Source organism: Callospermophilus lateralis, chromosome X (assembly GCF_048772815.1).
Source record: "Callospermophilus lateralis isolate mCalLat2 chromosome X, mCalLat2.hap1, whole genome shotgun sequence".
In the NCBI taxonomy this organism is placed as follows: Eukaryota; Metazoa; Chordata; class Mammalia; order Rodentia; family Sciuridae; genus Callospermophilus; species Callospermophilus lateralis.
This window is the reverse complement of record NC_135325.1, coordinates 7,980,023-7,997,504: the sequence shown is the minus strand read 5'-3', so window position 1 is coordinate 7,997,504 and position 17,482 is coordinate 7,980,023. Positions and strand designations below refer to the sequence as shown.

Sequence of the window (17,482 nt, the reverse complement as noted above, 5' to 3'; positions counted from 1 at the left end):
AATTGCCTCTGTGGGAAACTAAGGGTACTATTCTCTCAGGGAACTTGGGAGACTCTATAGAACATGCTTCAGTTATCTCACCCAAGGGGAGAAGCTGGGGACTTATCTGCTAACTCCCTTCCATCACTGGTTGCAGGCTGCTCTGGAGGTTGGAGAATGGCAAGAGCCACAATACCCATATATGTGTGCCCAGGAAAATGCATGTGCATGCCCTCATTGTCTGCTACCTTCACTATTAACATTGGAGTTGACATTTTTATCTTTAATGCCTTCTTATCTCATCAGTCGTTTTTCCTGAAATACTAATTTCTGGTGAACTTCTGAGTCTTTCTGCTTTCTCTTTGGTGTAGAACCATGGGAGAATTTCATTTTAGTTTCTCATAGTGGTTTGTTCTGCTCAGCAATATGCTTTAATGGGTTCTGATTTTGAGAGGTATTGATGCCTTAGTTGCTTGGCTACTGTAAGGTTTTTATTTGCTGAGATATATTTCTCTATTCAAAAGTGTTTTAAGCCAGGTGCAGTAGCATGCACTTGTAGTTCCAGCTAGTTGAGAGGCTGAGGCAAGAGAATCACTTAAGCCCAAGAGTCTGAGACCAACCTGGACAAATTAGCAAGACTGACTCTGTCTCAAAAAAAAAAAAAAAAGAGAGAGACTGGGCTTGTAGCTCAGTGATAGAATGCTAGGCATGTGAGAGGCACTGGGTTTGATCCTCAGTACCACATAAAAATTAAAAAGGTATTATGTCCATCTACAACTAAAAAAAATTTTTTTAAAGTTTTATTTCTTTAAGTATATTATTGACCAGAAAACTTTTAGAAGTACCTCTCTGAATTATGCACACATTGGGCTTCTCAGAGAAGATTGAGAGAATCGTTGTATAGAGAAAATTCCCACATGATCCCTCCTTTAAGAACAGATGGAAAATGTTGCCTCTTTCATTGATCCAAAGAAAACATCAATGCTAATCACCAGAGAACTTCTCTAAGGTGAGAAAATACCTTTGTTAATTACCTGCTACCCATTCTTTTAGCAGTGTGTTAGTGTAGATCCTGTAGAGTGACCTCAGATGACACATTATTATTTTTAACAACATTGCTATTTTTGTAGTTTTGAGAATAGCTGCCCTGCAAGTCAGATGAAAGGAAGTTGTGATCAGTGGCCAGCCCATTAGGGGATTATTAACTGCATGCAGGAGTGCATAGGAAAAGACTCAGGGAACATGTTCTGGTTGTCTTAGACATTTGGGAGGGGGGGTGTGAGGATGCCCAGTGGATGGTGCATGCCTATCAGGAGATAGCTGCTGTTTAGATGTTTAGGGGAAGTTATATTGGAAGGCACTAGGCTCTGGAAAGCCACTTGGAATAAAAGAGGAAACTTGAAGAAGAGCTTCTAAATTCTTCTGGGTAGGAGGTCTTTGGTTAGGCAGAGCCTTTGAGAAACTTTGCAGAAGAGGAAGAGAAATGGCTCAGTGTGGCCTGGCCTCACTCCCACCCCAACTCTGCTCCTCCAGGTTTGCCATTCTCTAGCTACCCTCACCTTCTTTTAGTCTGAAGAGTGGTAAGATATTTGCATCTGTAGGTATTTGAATATGCTGTTTCATCTGCCAGGAATGCTCTTTCCTTCATTGCTTACCTGATTGCAGTGATCATTCAGGGTCTAGTGTTAGTGTCCTTTTCTGAGAGAAATGGCCATTGCAAAGAATACTGTACCTGAAAATGATATTCCTGTCATTAATCATTCTCCTAGCATTCATGTTTTTGTGTATACTTGTTTAATATCTATCATCCCTCCCACTAGACAATGGTAAACTGTGGTGTAGAGTTGGGAGATACCCATATAATGAGTGTCTGGGTGTTATGGTTAATTTCAGAGTTTGGCAGTAGAAGGTTTTTATCTTGATTATTGGGTCACAGTTTCTTGCTTCTTTTCCAACTCATAATTTTATGGTAGTCTGTACATTTTAATTAAAAGAACTGGAGACTGAAGTATGATTTTGTTTTGCTATTCTGAGTACTGGAACCCTTTCACAGGCTTGGTGATTAGCATATATGTTTTTTAATATTTTATTTTTTTAGTCGTAGTTGGACACAATGCCTTTATTCCATTCGTTTATTTTTTTATGTGGTGCTGAGGATCAAATCCAGAGCCCTGCGCGCATCCTAGGCGAGCACTCTACTGCTGAGCCACAATCCCAGTCCAGCATATATGATTTTTAATGATTCTTTTAGAGACTGCACTTTACTCTTTTTTTTAGAGAGAGAGAGAGAGAGAGAGAGAGAGAGAGAGAGAATTTTAATATTTATTTTTTAGTTTTTGGAGGACAACAACATCTTTGTATGTGGTGCTGAGGATCAAACCCAGGCCGCACACATGCCAGGTGAGCGCGCTACCGCTTGAGCCACATCCCCAGCCAAAGCACTGTACTCTTAACTAGATTTAGTTCACCTGTGATTAGCCCAACCCCCAACCTCCTGTCCCTCTGCTACCTTTTCAGTCTTGTTAATATTTGAGCTATTTCTGATATCTTTGGATTCAGTTCTTGCAGGGCCTGCAGTCCAGGTGCTGTGGTGGTGCCTGTGATGACTTTCTGGTTTTGAGCATCTCCTTCCCTGTGGTTTTCTTGGCAAAATGCAGGGGGTGAATATGGGGAAACAGCATTGTTAGGCCAAGTGATTTGTTTTTGCTTAGGGATGCTTCAGATGGTGTCCCATGCTGTTGTCTAAAGATGGGATAATTTTTTCCTTGTCCTTGCAAAGTATCTCTTTCTATCAAAGGCTCCCTCTTCCAGTCATAAGTACCCAGAATGACAAGCAAGTATGGAAACTTTTGTAGCACTGGAATTTAGTACTTCAAGGCTTCCTTCCTTCTCCTTGGTGTGATTGTTGTATTGTCTGAGTTTTTATTGTTACCACAGGAGTGAAGGCATTTCATATCTCCTATATCCTAGTTGGAAGGAATCTCTTATAAGGTTTTTGGGAGTGATCCAAGGCAAAATTTGTTCTAGAAAGGAGACTGATTTAGTGAGACATCTTGCTTGTTAATCTCAGGACTGGCTTGGAAAAAGGTTTATTGGAAGTGTGGTTCCTGTGGTATGGACTTCCTCTTATGGACACACAGTATAAGAAAAGGTGGACAGGAAGACAGGATGGTAAGTGGCAAATCAATGTTCTGGCAGACCTGCAGCTCACCCTAATTCTGTGAGGTGAGCAAAGTCAAGCCTACTTTTCAGATGAAGAGCTGAGGCACTGAAAGGGAAAGGGACCTGCTCAAAATTCACATGGGTAGTAAATGGCGTAAAAATAACCAAGATCTAGCATTAGGTAATTCCAAATAAAGTGTTATGGTTTTATTCTGTTCATTTTGTTACATAAATAATAGGTGAGTATTTACATAGTCTTGTGAAAAGAAAAAGAAACATTTGAATCAGTCATTCCTCTTAACTCTAGTTTCTGCTGCCACTCACATTCCAGAAGTAACCACTTTTGTCAGTTTGATGTATGTCAATTCAGACAATTTGCTATGCACTTAACATGCAGTTAAAATGTCATACTGTAGGGTTTTTAAAATATAGGACCATATAGGAAGTATTTTGTTATTATTCTTTTTCACTTAGCAATCAATTGTTGGAGATCTTTCCATATCGGTACATTTAGTTCTGCTCAGTTTGTAATTCATTTAATAAACATCTATTGAGCATCTACTGTGTGGCAGATCCAGTTTGCACTGGCACACAGTAATAAATAGAGTAGACCAAAAAAATAATCTCATCCTCTTGGAGCTTACCTTCTGAAATGAGGAGAGATGTAAAATTATTAAAATAGGCTAGGGTGATAGGGAGGGCTGGTGGGCAGGGGAGGTTGTAATTTTAAGTTGGGTGCTTAGAGAAGGCCTTATTTATTATAAAGTGACATGGATAGAAGATCAGAAAATAGCAAGGAACATGACACGTAAATATATGGGGGAAGAATAGTTCAGGTAGAGGGATGAGCATGTGGAATAGTACGGAGGCTTGTACAGCTGAGGCAGAGTAGATGATGGGAAAGTGGATGGTAAGAGAGGTAAGAAATAAGATTGGAGAAATAACTGGGAGCCAGATCTTGTAAAGCCTTGTAAGCCATTGAAAAAAAAATGGTGTGTGTTCTATAGGAGCCACTAGAGAGTTTTGAGTAGAGAAGTGACCTGACCTGACATACAGTGGAGAGGATCAGTCACTTCTGTGTTGAGATTAGATTGTAGAGAGGTAAGGGTGGAAGCAGGAAACAATGGTGGCTTGGACCAGGGTGGTAATTGTGGGCATCATGAGTAGTGGACCAGTTTGAGAGATGGTTTGAAATAAAAGCCAACTGTGTCTGCTGATTGGATATAGGGTGTTAGGGAAAATCAAACATGGCTCTAAAGTTTTTTTTATCTGAATAAAAGGAAAAATGGACTGCCTGCTAAACCAGGTGGAGAAGGCTGTGAGAAGATTAGGTTTGGTAGGATGATTGTTTGATTTTGTACATGTTAAATTGAAGGTATTAGATCTGCAGGGGAGATGCTGAGAAGGCATTTTTTGTATGTAAGTCTGGAGTTTAGGGGAGAGGTGTGCGCTGGAGATAGAAAACTGGGAGTCATCAGAATATAGGTGGTTTGAAAATCATGGCACTGGATTATATCACCAAGGGATCTGGTATAGTTACCAATAAAAGAAAAGATCCAAAGGTTGTACCTGGGAATACTCCAATGTTAAAAGATCAGAGAGATGGGCAGGAACCAAAAAATTGAACTAAGGAAGGAGGAAATTCAGGCAAATGTGGTGTCCTACAAATCAAATGAAGATAGTCCTAGGAGAAGGGATTATACAGTTGTTAACTGCACAGTTTGATTAAATACACGTAGATGGAATGCATATATAGGTCAATTAGGACAAGGACTGAGAATTGACCAGTGGATTTAGCAGTGATGCAGGCATACTGAATTAGAGAGTGCAACATAAGAGACTCAGATTTGTTTGGTCCAGGATATACCCTGGACCCCAGGGGTTTTAAAGCTCCCCAGGTGATTCTAATATGCAGCCAAGGTTCAACCACTGTCATCATTTCTTTCTCTTCATTGTGAAATGACCTTATTGCCAGAAACAGATGTTGCTGACTGATTAAACACAGGAGTCTTTATCTATAGGTTTGTTCTTGGATACCTTGGGATCTGAAAATGATAAGCAGATCTGAAAGCTGATTATTAACTACTAAAGCGATTAGCTGTTTAGCACCTGTCTTAAAAGTGGCTTTTAAGCAGAAAATCTCTTTTTGCTTTTCATTTTTTTAGATGCTTGATTTTTGTTTTGTTTATACTCAAAAAGATCTTTTATTTGAGAAACAAGGGTAAGTTTCAAGCTAATGAAAAATGTTAAGGGAAATCTCAACTTGTCAAAAAAGAAAAAAGAAAAAAAACCCCAAGAAAACTCAACCTGAACTCACATCAGTAATTAAGCATTTGAGTTATACATTTTTTTTGCAGAATCATGTGTATTTCAAATCCCCAAATGAGGTTATACCAGGTATAGAAAATTTGTAACTCATTAGAATTTTAATATTTTCCATATTCTTGACATAGACATTAGAAGTTATTTAAGTGCTTTAGCAAATTTGAATTGGGTTGGTATTGTTAGCACTTCAAAAATTAAATATGGGCTGGGAATGTGGCTCAAGTGGTAGCGCGCTCGCCTGGCATGCGTGCGGCCCGGGTTCGAGCCTCAGCACCACATACAAACAAAGATGTTGTGTCTGCCGAAAACTAAAAAATAAATACTAAAAAAACTCACTCTCCCTCTCTCTCTCTCTCTCTCTCTCTCTCTCTCTCTCTCTCTCTCTCAAAAAAAATCTTTAAAAAAAAATTAAATACCATAGATGGGCTATGCAAAAAGAGATCTAGTTTACAGGCTCATTAAATTAGATTCTATATGACAAACAGAAGGAAGAATCACATATATCAAAACAGGACCAAGGCTGTGGCTGTGGCTGTGGCTCGAAGGTAATGTACATGTGTGTGTCCGTCCACTGGCAGTGAAAAAAACTTTGCAATAAAGGTCTGTCAACACCTTAAAAAAAAAACAGGACCAAGGTATAAAATGGAAAAATTCAGAGACAAAATAAAGGCTTAATTATTGCATTTGTGCAAGTATCATTGCATGATTAGTTTTGGTTCTCCTTTACCCCCATTTCTTTGTACTACATCACTGGATTTTTTATGAATCAGAGGTACATCATTTTACCTATAGACGTTTCAGCATGTCTTTCTAAAAGTCAAGGACACTTTTATAAAATAATCATGATTAAGGTGTCATTCCTAAAAATCAACAAAAATTACTCATTGTCTGTGTTCATACTTTGCCAATTGTTCTGTGGTTTTTTACCTCACTTTCCTCTTCTCTTGTCTTACAATTTATTTGTTGAAGATAGGATCAAGTAGGAACTAAGTATACTTATATGAGATTTACTAATATGTATCCTAAGCAGTTGCTGCTTTTGAAAAAGAAAACTGAAGTATTACTTTGATTCTTTTTTCTATTAAAGCACATCATCCTCACCTCCAATCTTCCAGCAGGATGAGTGCACATATACTCTTGGTCTTGATTGGGCTGTTTGTGATCTTACGTATCTTTCAGGAGAAACAGTGCAGGTGACCGTGAGAAGGCTCTTCAGGTCATGCTCCAGGTTCTGCAGAGCTGTGACCACCCAGCTCCTGACATGTTTTGCCTGTGTGGGAGGATCTACAAGGATATCTTCTTGGATTCAGACTGTAAAGATGCTGCCAGCAGAGACAGTGCCATTGAGTGGTAAGTAGCATATGCATCTCTGCACAGAATCACATAGGCCAAGCATCCAGGTCTTTTCCCTATGTGCATATGTGTGTCCATCCACTGGCAGTGAAAAAAACCTTGCAATAAATGTGGTCTGGGAATTTTCAGATTCCCTTTTCTGAGAGAAAGCCATGAAAACAGAGTTTTCTCTTGAAAACACACTTCCTATAAGTTCACTCATTTATGAGGCAGGAAGAAGGCTCAACATACTTCTTCCCAGCTTCCCCTTCTAGAATATTTTTTTAACCTTTATTTATTTGTTTTTATGTGGTGCTGATGAATGAACCCAGTGCCTCACCAAGGCTAGGCAAATGCTTTACCACTGAGCTACAACCCCAACCTTCCTTCCAGAATCTTATCCACCACTGTCAAGGTATTATCTTCCCAGTGATCTGTTCATTATTTATTTATTCAACAAATATTTATTGAGGGCTTACATTGTGCCAGAAATTTTCTAAATGGTAGAAATGTGGAATGTGAACACAATAGACGTGAATCCCTGCCCTCAGGCACCTTGCTGTTAAGGGAAGTCAGAAAAGTAAATAAGGCAAAATGTATGGGATGTTAGCTGATGGCAAGGGCTATGGGGGAAAGTTAAGCAGGGAAAAGAAAAGGAGAGTTGTGAGGGTAGTCTGAAATTTTAAATAGGGTGGGTAGTAAAGGTGAGTAAAAATGTGAAGGTGGTGAGGGAGTGGGCTTTGCAGATAACTGTGGAGAAATATGTGAGGTGGAGGGAACAGCACAGGCAAAGACTCCAAGGAGGAAGCATGCTGGACACACTTACGGATGGTGAGGAGTAAGCAGAAGAAGAATAGCAGGGAAGCTAAAATAGTAAGCTGGGTTCCCATTTTGGTGGCTAAAAATTCAACCCCCAGATCAGGAAATCACTGCTTGTAACTCCTTCAGAAAAGTCAGAGGAGTTTTTTTTTTCCCCCAGCTACTTAAGAAAGTAATGGTGGTAGGTACAGGAATAAATGCAGCTTAGTCTTTTGATCAGGTCATGTATGCCCTGGATAAGACCTTGGAGATCATCTAACCCAAACCCTAAAGTATGGATGTGAAGCATGTGGCCCAGGGAGATGGGTGACTGGTCCAAGGTCATGGGGCTGGCTAAAGATCACAGGGATAGTTAGTGGCAAATCTGGGACTGCAGTCTTCTGATTGGAGTCCAAATCATCTCTGTCCCTGAGTAAGGCCTGTTTTAATTTGGGAAAAGGAAAACTTATTTGCCCTCTTCTTAATTAACTTGTTTTTTAAATGATTTTTTTTTTTGAGACAGAGTTTTATTAAGTTGTTGAAGCTGGCCTTGAACTTGCGATCCTCCTCTACCTCCTGAGTAGCTGGGTGCACAGGTGTGCACCACCACACCCACTTCAGTATAACATTTAATTGTAAAAGAAAATTTTTAAAAGGCAAACTTGGTAGGATATGGAATTTTAAATTCCCAAGATATGTGGGGGCAAAAAAGGTTGAAATTTTGTTGACTGGGATAGGAAGGACTTTCTTGGTGTCCTCTGGTGAGTCTGAAGTTACTTGTATTATTCTATAAAGTTCATAAAGCCATATTTTAACTGATACAAATAATAATTTCTCCCTTTAAGAAGTAATATTTTATTGATGAATTCTCTTGTTACCCCTGGTTTATAAGTCCTTGGTATTAACAGTGCCACTTGAAGATATGTTTGTGTCATTACATCATTGATTGAATGTTTTTTTTCCTGATCATACTAGTCATACTTGCTCATGGGAAAGAAAGAAACTTTTTATGTATAGAAAAGAATAAGATTTGGACTATTACAAATAAATCTGCTATGAAAGTTTGTGCAAAGAGAAAAGAATGAAGATAGTTGAAATGGAACTTTTTTCTTTTGTGCTAGGAAACCTGGAAATCCAGATGCAACAAAATGAAATTATACCCCTATCTCTCACCATGCACAAAACTCAACTCAAAGTGGATCAAGGACCTAGGAATTAAACCAGAGACTCTGCGTCTAATAGAAGAAAAATTAGGCCCTAATCTCCATCATGTGGGATTAGGCCCCAACTTCCTTAATAAGACTCCTATAGTGCAAGAATTAAAACCTAGAATCAATAAATGGGATGGACTCAAACTAAAAAGTTTCTTCTCAGCAAAAGGAACTTATTTTTGTATAAAAATAGTATTTCTAGTTTTGTATCTTGTTCCTTATTCTAATGTGATAGATCCTTGCCCCTCCTGTCCCTTTTTGTTGCTGCCCTGATAACCATCCAGCATTCTGGCATCATGACTTTATATATGAAAAAACAATTTCAGATCGTGATAAAGAAAACAAACAAATGACATACAGAAAAATAGCCTATGATTGATGCTATTTTGATATCACAAAATATTGAATGTACAACTGGAGTCAAACCTTAAAAAAAGAAGATTTTAACATCAAATTGTGGTCATCTTTTGAGGATAGGATTATAATAGACTTTAAATTTCTTTTGTCTGTTTTAAAGTGACTTCCCTGTTTATGTGATCATTATAGCTTTCATTACAAAAACATAAGCCTTTTGAAGAAAAATTTCAAACTCCCTAGTGTAAGTTATAGCACTGCTATTACAACATCTTGAAACAGTCATTGGAGAGCTGCATGTTCATCAAGGTGAAAGGGAGAACCATGAAAAACAAAGTAATAAATATTTTTATAAGAAGGTAGTTTATATCATTATTTACACATTTTTGTTCTAATAGAATAAGATGATATAATAAGAATTTGGTGCTTCTATAATTATAGGTATCGCAAGGGGTTTGAATTGCAGTCATCTCTTTATTCGGGAATTAACCTTGCAGTTTTGCTGATTGTTGCTGGACAACAATTTGAAACTTCCATGGAACTAAGGAAAATAGGTAATGCTGTTTATTATTGCAGATGTTGATGTTTCAGTTATTCAAGTTTAGCATTGAAAATTATGTTCAAATAACTAGCAATATATTTCAAAAGAAACAATCAGTTACTACCTGATAGAATACCTGAGACACAGCAGCCAAAGTAAAATGTCCACATGTCCTCTGCTCAAAGGCTTATGTGATGTGACCGAAACTAGGAAGATTTTTTTCATGACTATTAAAAATTCAAATTCTGAAGGTGTTCGACTGAATAGTTTGTTGGGAAGAAAAGGGAGCTTGGAGAAAATGAACAATTACTGGGATGTTGGCCAGTTCTTCACTGTCAGCATGTTGGCCAATGATGTTGGGAAGGCAGTGCAAGCAGCAGAGAGGCTATTCAAGCTGAAACCTCCAGTCTGGTAAGTCCAGTCTTTGCTTTGTCATCACTCTTCTTAATATCTGATTCACTAGAAGGACTCACAGAACTCAGAAATGCTGTTATACTCAGTTATGGTTTGCTACGATGAGAGAATATAGATTAAATCAGCAAAGGCAAAAAAAGCACATGGGGAGACCATGTACAAGCTTCCAGTGGAATCATATGGACAGTGCTTAATTCTCCCAGCAGCAATAGAGACAGCATGCTTGCAGCATATCCAGCCAGGAAAACTTACTGAGCCTTGATGTACAGGGTTTTTATTGGAGGTGAATCATGTAGGCATTGAATGTTCATGTGATTGATCTTAAGACCTCAGTGTCCAACCCCTCCAGTATTCAAACTCATACAGTGAGTGGCCCAAGGCCTCCACCATGACTCATATTTTTAGTAGAAACTGTGTGACATGGCCCAAGGCTTCAGGGAAATAGGCAGAATACTTCAGAGATTTAGAAGTAATGCCTCAGTATTCAGTCAAAGGCCAGATCTTTTTTTGGAATGAGTAAAATTTGGACAATCGAGGCCTGGTGAGTACCCAAACAAATTGGTTGGAGTCTAGCTGGCTTGCCTTTCTAGGATAGCTCCAGACTTTATCCTCAAAGAGAAAAATAATACTATGATGCTTTCAGCTGAACCATCTCCATTTAGTACTTTGTGAAATATAGTTAATGTTACTGCCTGATCACTATACTTCAAAAAGTTCACTTTGCCTGAAGACAGCAAAGGTATAGGCAGAGTCAAGACTTCATAGCATCAAAATCTACCTGGTCAGAGTCTTAAGTTTTTAAAAAATGAGTTTCAGATTGGTGATTATTAGTGGTAAAGGGGAGGATGGAGATGGGAGGGAAGTAGGCATACCTATTAGAGGACAACATGAGGGATCCTTGTGGTGATGGAAATATCTATCTTGACCGTTTGGATGGCAACATTCTGGTTGTGATATTGTACTACAGATTTGTAAGATGTTGCTGTTGAGGTAAACTGGGTCAAGAATTTATGGGTCCTGTCTGTATTATTTCTTACAACTCCACCTAGATCTAAAATAAAAAGTTTAATTAAAAACAAAAGACAATGGGTTTGAAAGTTTGCTATTTTGTAATTTTAACTTAAGAACTGCTTGCCTTTTTTTTTTTTTTTTTTTACTTGAGGGGATTTCCAGCAATAGCCAGAAAGCTTGATAGCTGAAACACTTTGGCTTTTTGTTGTTTAAGAGAGTTATAGCATGCTTTCCAGTCACTATGCCTTGCATGCTATGTACTAAAATTGAGGTTTAGGCCAATATTGGTAAAAAGCCATGTTTTATGATTTTGTTGGACTTACTTATTTTGCCTGTTGTTTTGGTTTCTTTTAATTAGTTATATGGTTGCCAAATGATTGTGTATGATGTACTGTGACAGAATATGCATTTAAGAAAATAAAGCTTTGGGGTAGCTAGTTTTAAAGGGAGTACACGTGAATTCAGTTCTAATTTATGGGGTTTTGTGATTTTTTTCCCCAGGTATCTGCGATCATTAGTTCAGAACTTGTTATTAATTCGGCGCTTCAAGAAACCCATTATTGAACGTTCACCTAGGCAAGAACGGCTTACCTTCTGGTTAGATATAATTTTTGAAGCAACAAATGAAGTTAGTAATGGACTCAGATTTCCAGTAAGTTATGCTAAATTCAATTTTCTTCCTTCCTTCCTTCCTTCCTTCCTTTCTTCCTTTCTTTTCCTGATGCTAGGGATGGAACCCAGGGCCTTGCACATGCTAGGCAGGTTCCCTACCACTGAGTTATGTCCCTAGACCTAAATTCACTTTATAAGATAGACAAAAGAAACTTGGGATTATTATTACCTTAATTATTGAATACTCTAAAGGGAAGAAAACTGTAATTTCATATGTTAGAATAACTACCAATCCCATGCAGAATCATCAAGTGATAGATCAACTCCCTGGGGAAAAGTTGGCTATATCTTCTCAAGTAATGGCTGTCAACTTAGAGTAATTATGTCCTCAAGGGACATTGGCAATGTCTGGAGACATTTTTGGTTGTCACAACTGGGGGAAGAGGTTGTTCTACTGGTCACCAGCATGCTAGAGACCAGGGAGGTTGCTACCCATTCTACAATATACAAGACAGCCCCCCACAATAAAAAAAAAAATATATATATATATATCCCAAACTATCAATAAGGCCAAGGCGGAGAAATCCTGCTCTTAAAAAATATAGTCTTAACAATAGAAACATGGAATTTAAAACTGTCTCCTAATAAGCTTTGGTTTGCCTCCAGTGCCACTGATTAATATTTAAAACTTTATTGAAAAATCAGAATTGCTTTTCGCTTTTGTTTCAATTCTATAGCCATTTATAAAGGTTCATAAGTAAGATATCTAAGTGTCCTGGAAATTGCACTTCAGTAATTATGTTTCATATGTAGGCCATGAGATTTTGTGAACATGTTTTTAAGAATTTCATTAAGTACTTAATAAAAGATGGAGTTGTTGGAAAGGACTGTGATAATTATTTTGTTCCTGCGTAATACATTTTAAAATCTTACTTTAATTATGAAAATTTCAAATCTGAAAGGTACAAACCCATAATGAAATGGACAATTGTGAAAGCTTTTTGGGGGTTTAGCTGTCTTAAACATATTGCTTTATTTGTTTTGAAGATGTATTCCTACTCCCTCCCAACTCTCTCTTTTTCCCTCTCTCCCCACTTCTCCACCTGCCCCCTTTTCTCTCCCTCCTCCTCCTCCTCCTCCTCCTCCTCTTCCTCCTCCTTCTCCTTTACTCTCTTTTTAAAAAAATATTTTTTAGTTGTAGTTGGACACAATATCTTTATTTTATTTTTATGTGGTGCTGAGGATCGATTCCAGGGCCTTCCAAGTGCTAGGCTAGTGCTCTACCACTGAGCCACAACCCCAGCCCTCCTTTACTCTCTTAACCACATAACACCTTACCAATGAAAATGTCACTCACTTTTCATCTCCTTTACAGACTTGGGACCTGCCATCCATTCCTTCTTCTTTATTTCTCTCAAAAGCTGCAACCTCCTCCCTCTTTCTTTTGTCACCTCCTCAGACAGGCCTTTCTTGGCTGCCATGTCTGAAGAAGTGTCCCTCCCCATTCTGCCTTATTCTCTTTAAAAAGACACTACATGACGTTAGGTTACATAACCCTATCTGGTGCTCTGTCACCCCATTCAATCACAGCCCAGCTATACCCTTGGCTTCTTAAGCCATGCTTAGCATAGCTGGTCTTTGAAGACTATTTGTTGAGTATAAATCTTCCCACTTCCTCTCTGGGTAGGGTCACCTGTTTTAGATTCACGTGTCTTACAAGAATTTTCTTATCTTAGGTTCTGGTGATAGAGCCAACCAAAGTCTACCAGCCTTCTTATGTTTCTATCAACAATGAAGCTGAGGAGAGAACAGTTTCTTTATGGCATGTATCACCCACAGAAATGGTAAGGGAAAAAGTCACAAGCAGTTCTCTTTCTTCTCTATTATTTAATCAAAGATTCAATTTTCAACTAGGAAGAATTTGTGTGTTACAGTTGGAAAGTATAGTTCACCCATGCTCAACTTCTGAAATATAGAACTGTATGAGAAGGTATAAGCACAGATGAAAGAAAAGAAGCAGATTTTTCCCCTTTTTATTTTTTAATATTTTGTATTAGTTGTAATTGGACACAATACCTTTATTTTATTTTTATGTGGTGCTAAGGATCAAACCCAGTGCCCCACATGTGCTAGGCGAGTGCTCTACCGATGAGCCACAACCCCAGCCCCTGGATTTTTTCCATTTTTATGTATTGTGTATATGTATATATGGGGAGCATATGTGGGTTTGTAAGTGGACATATATGTGTTTATATGTAATATTTTCAAATATATGACAAGTACAGGTTTTTAAATAGTGAAATCATAAGGAAGCAGATAGGGCATATGCAGAGAAAATCCCTCCATGTTTCTCAGACCTTGTTTCCATTTCTATCCCCATCTCCACCCCCAGTGATTGAGAGGATAACCCTTATCTTTTCTCTAAACTCACTTATATATGTATAATATATATTATACGAGTTTTATTCACAAAGGCATTTTACATTACAGTGTGATCATACAAGCATATACTTGTTGCTTTTAAAATCATGCATACATCATGGGAAGTTTTTCAGGTAGAACACACAGATCCATCTTGATTCTTTAAGTGTCATATTCCCTGGTTTCATGTCATATTGTATATTTTGTGGTCTAGATGAACCTGTTATTTCACCTCATTCATATGCTAGTGTGCATCCTATGCTCATGGAAGCATTTCAGAAGAAGAGATTTCCTAGAATTGGACTTGCTGGACCCAAGGGTACATGTATTTAAGACTTTGATAGTTGCTATCAAATTATATCATTCTAGTTTGTACTCGTACCAACAGTACACGAGATTACAGAAATGCTGGCTGGGCTTGATGTTTTGTGGTAATGGTGATATTTTCATCTCTTTATCTAAAGTACTTCATCAGTTTGTTCTTTCATAAATTTTGCATTTAATAAAGAAACATAGCACCTTTGACAAACACTTTAGATAGATTTATTTGCTGTGCATGTGTTTCCATGGAGCGTGAAAAGACTTCTGCCATTAACTTGGCAAAGAGGTTTATTTTTCTTCCTGGAAGCAAGAGTGTGAATGATAATGTTGTAATCAGGTAAAAATAACCAATATCTTCACAAATAACTTGCAACATTAAACAATAAGCAGAGGATCAATTCATATTAAAAACTCCTTATCAGATGTATTCATGATATCTCAAGTGAGGGCCAATAACCTTGTCCAATATTTAACATTAGACTAATCAATCTTCTTATCATTGAAAATAGTCAGCAACCATTAGTGAGGACAAGCTAGCATGATGTGCTTGTGTTTTTATCCTGCACTCTGTACATTAAATATCTGAGTACAAAAGAAGCATATATTTTTTCAACCTATGATAAAGTGCACATATGGCATTCATACAGATACATCTCATTTGAAGAATGCACACATCTTTAATTTAATTTGCCTCTTCTTTGGGTATTTTTTAAAATAATATACTAGGGATTGAACCCAGAGGTGGTCTACCACTGACCTGCATCCCCAGCCCTTTTTTATTTTTTATAAGGTCTTGAGATAGGGTCTTGCTCACTGAGGTGGGCCTCAAACTTGTGATCCTCCTGCCTCAGTCTTTCCTGAGTCATTGGGATTATAGGTATGCACCAGCAAGCCTGGCTTCTTTGGATATATTTTTTAAACCTTTTATTGAAGTTGAGTCTCCCTAATCCAAAAACCTGAAATGCTCCAAAATCTGAAGCTTTTTTAATGTCTATGTTCAGAAAGTCTCAGGTTTGGGAACATTTCACATTTCAGATTTTCAGATCAGGGATGCTCAACCAGTAAAAATGTATGCAAATATTCCAAAATATGAAAAACTGCAAAATCTAAAACACTTCTGGTTTCAAACATTTCAAATAAGAGATATTTGGTCTGTGTAACTTACACTCAAAAAGTGCATAAATCATAAATGTATAGCTTGATAGTTTTTACAAAGTGATCATACCTCAGTAGCCCCTGCTCCTGCTGTCTTTGTGCCATCTCCATGAAGCACCCTGTTCTGAGTTCAGAAAATCCTTTACCAGACACCAACCTTGCTTATTTTCTTTGTATCATTGATACCACTCTCATAAAAGAGAATTTCTAAAATAGGGGTCTGTAATCTCACTCTTTCTTTATATAGATGTAAAATACCAGATATTTAGACAAATAGTTCCAGAAAAAAACTGATGCTATTAAAGTAACTCTTTATACTTATAAAGCTGAAATGGTTTTGATTTCATGGAATTCTACCAACTCAGCCCACCTCATTTGAAACCTATAATGGTTGCTGACTCTCAATAGAAATTTCCATTGGTACATATAATATCTCACTGGTTGTAAATGTTTTGCTTTGCATATAGTCTGTAATAAGAAATGGAAAAGAATTATATACATAGCAAATGTTAGTTTTCCTTGACTGATGAAATGTTTTCCATAAGTGCTCCTAGTTGTCTAAGAGAAATATAAATTGCCTTTTTCTCTGAGAGGAATCCTTTGAAACATTTGCCTTCATTTACAATTTTGAAATTGTATGGATTGTGAAAAGCAAGCAGATTTGCCTAGAGTGAGATGACATTTTCTATATAGTGTTGCATTTTTTCTCCTGGTAGGCTATGTATGGATAGTAAAAAGAGAACACATATACATATATACAACTCCTTGTACCATTGCTTTTAAATTAGATTAAGTTCCTGGTTTATTAGCCAAGAACTCAGAAATTCACTGGAAGCAGGAAGGCAGTAATATGCTAGTAAATGTTGAACAGCCAACTTTCTGGGGATAAAGGCTAATTTTTAGTGTTTATTGATTCCTGTAGTGTAAATACTACCAGGGATCAATTTTAAGCAACCTCAGGCCAACAAAATGGATTTTCCTGTTTAATATTATTTTTTTACACTTGTGATGTATTCATATTGTAGCCTATGGTTTTTCTGAAACTAGAGTTTAGACATTCCATCCAAGGCTTAACCTTGTACAGTTTAAGGGCAAGAAATGGTAATAAAGTAAGAGGATGAAGTTGGGTTTTTTTTAAAGTGTGCTTTGGAGTTTCTGGGAAGATGGCAAAGTAAAAGAGATGACTTTCCAAGTTGCTCTGTGGCATGAGACCAAGATAATAGATGTATAGCTTCTCAACAAGGTGGGCAAAAGAGGGTTATGGGAGCCAACCCACCGTGGGCAAAGGAGGGGGACTAGAGGAAGCAGCATTTCAGGTGGTGTGGTGGTGTGTCTTGGTGTGGAGAAATCTAAGATCAAAAACCCTCCCTGAACTTATCTGAACCAAGGGGTAGCAAACTATGCAGGTCCTTGAGAAGGACTCTTGGGTTTTAAATAAGTGAGTACTGGTGGTATCTCAACTTGTCCGGGAAAGAGGAGCCAGGAGCCACTTTGGGGCAAGCACACCCACTGTGACATGAATGGGACTCTGTAGATCAGGAAAAACACACACAGAGAAAGCCATAGTATCCTGGCAGGTGCCTAACAAGGAACCTAGGCAGTGTCTGGCATAACAGAAGAGAAATTGGCTTGGAGTGGACTGTTCCTAGGGGGACTTCAGTTATAAGGGCTAAGGGGTGCCTTTGTGTCTGGTGGCTCATATGCTGGCCTGGAAATCAGAGTAGGTATGGGGTGAATACACTCAGAAACTACACCTGGGAAAGCTGAACTCATGGGCAAAAGTGAGTATAATCATGGTCACTCTGATCCATGATTGGATTTCTAGGGAAGTAATCAAGAACTAAAC

At 37.9% G+C, this 17,482-nt stretch overlaps 1 protein-coding gene across 1 annotated transcript in view; it reads left to right on the top strand.

Moving 5' to 3' along the window:
• The window catches only part of Map3k15 (mitogen-activated protein kinase kinase kinase 15), a 118,604-nt gene that overhangs the window by 55,021 nt on the left and 46,101 nt on the right, over positions 1–17,482 (top strand). The window contains exons 7-11 of the mRNA XM_077107593.1: positions 6,646–6,816; positions 9,603–9,715; positions 9,954–10,113; positions 11,629–11,779; positions 13,476–13,583. Coding sequence (XP_076963708.1) covers positions 6,646–6,816; positions 9,603–9,715; positions 9,954–10,113; positions 11,629–11,779; positions 13,476–13,583 — 703 coding nt within the window. The remainder of the gene's footprint in view (positions 1–6,645; positions 6,817–9,602; positions 9,716–9,953; positions 10,114–11,628; positions 11,780–13,475; positions 13,584–17,482) is intronic.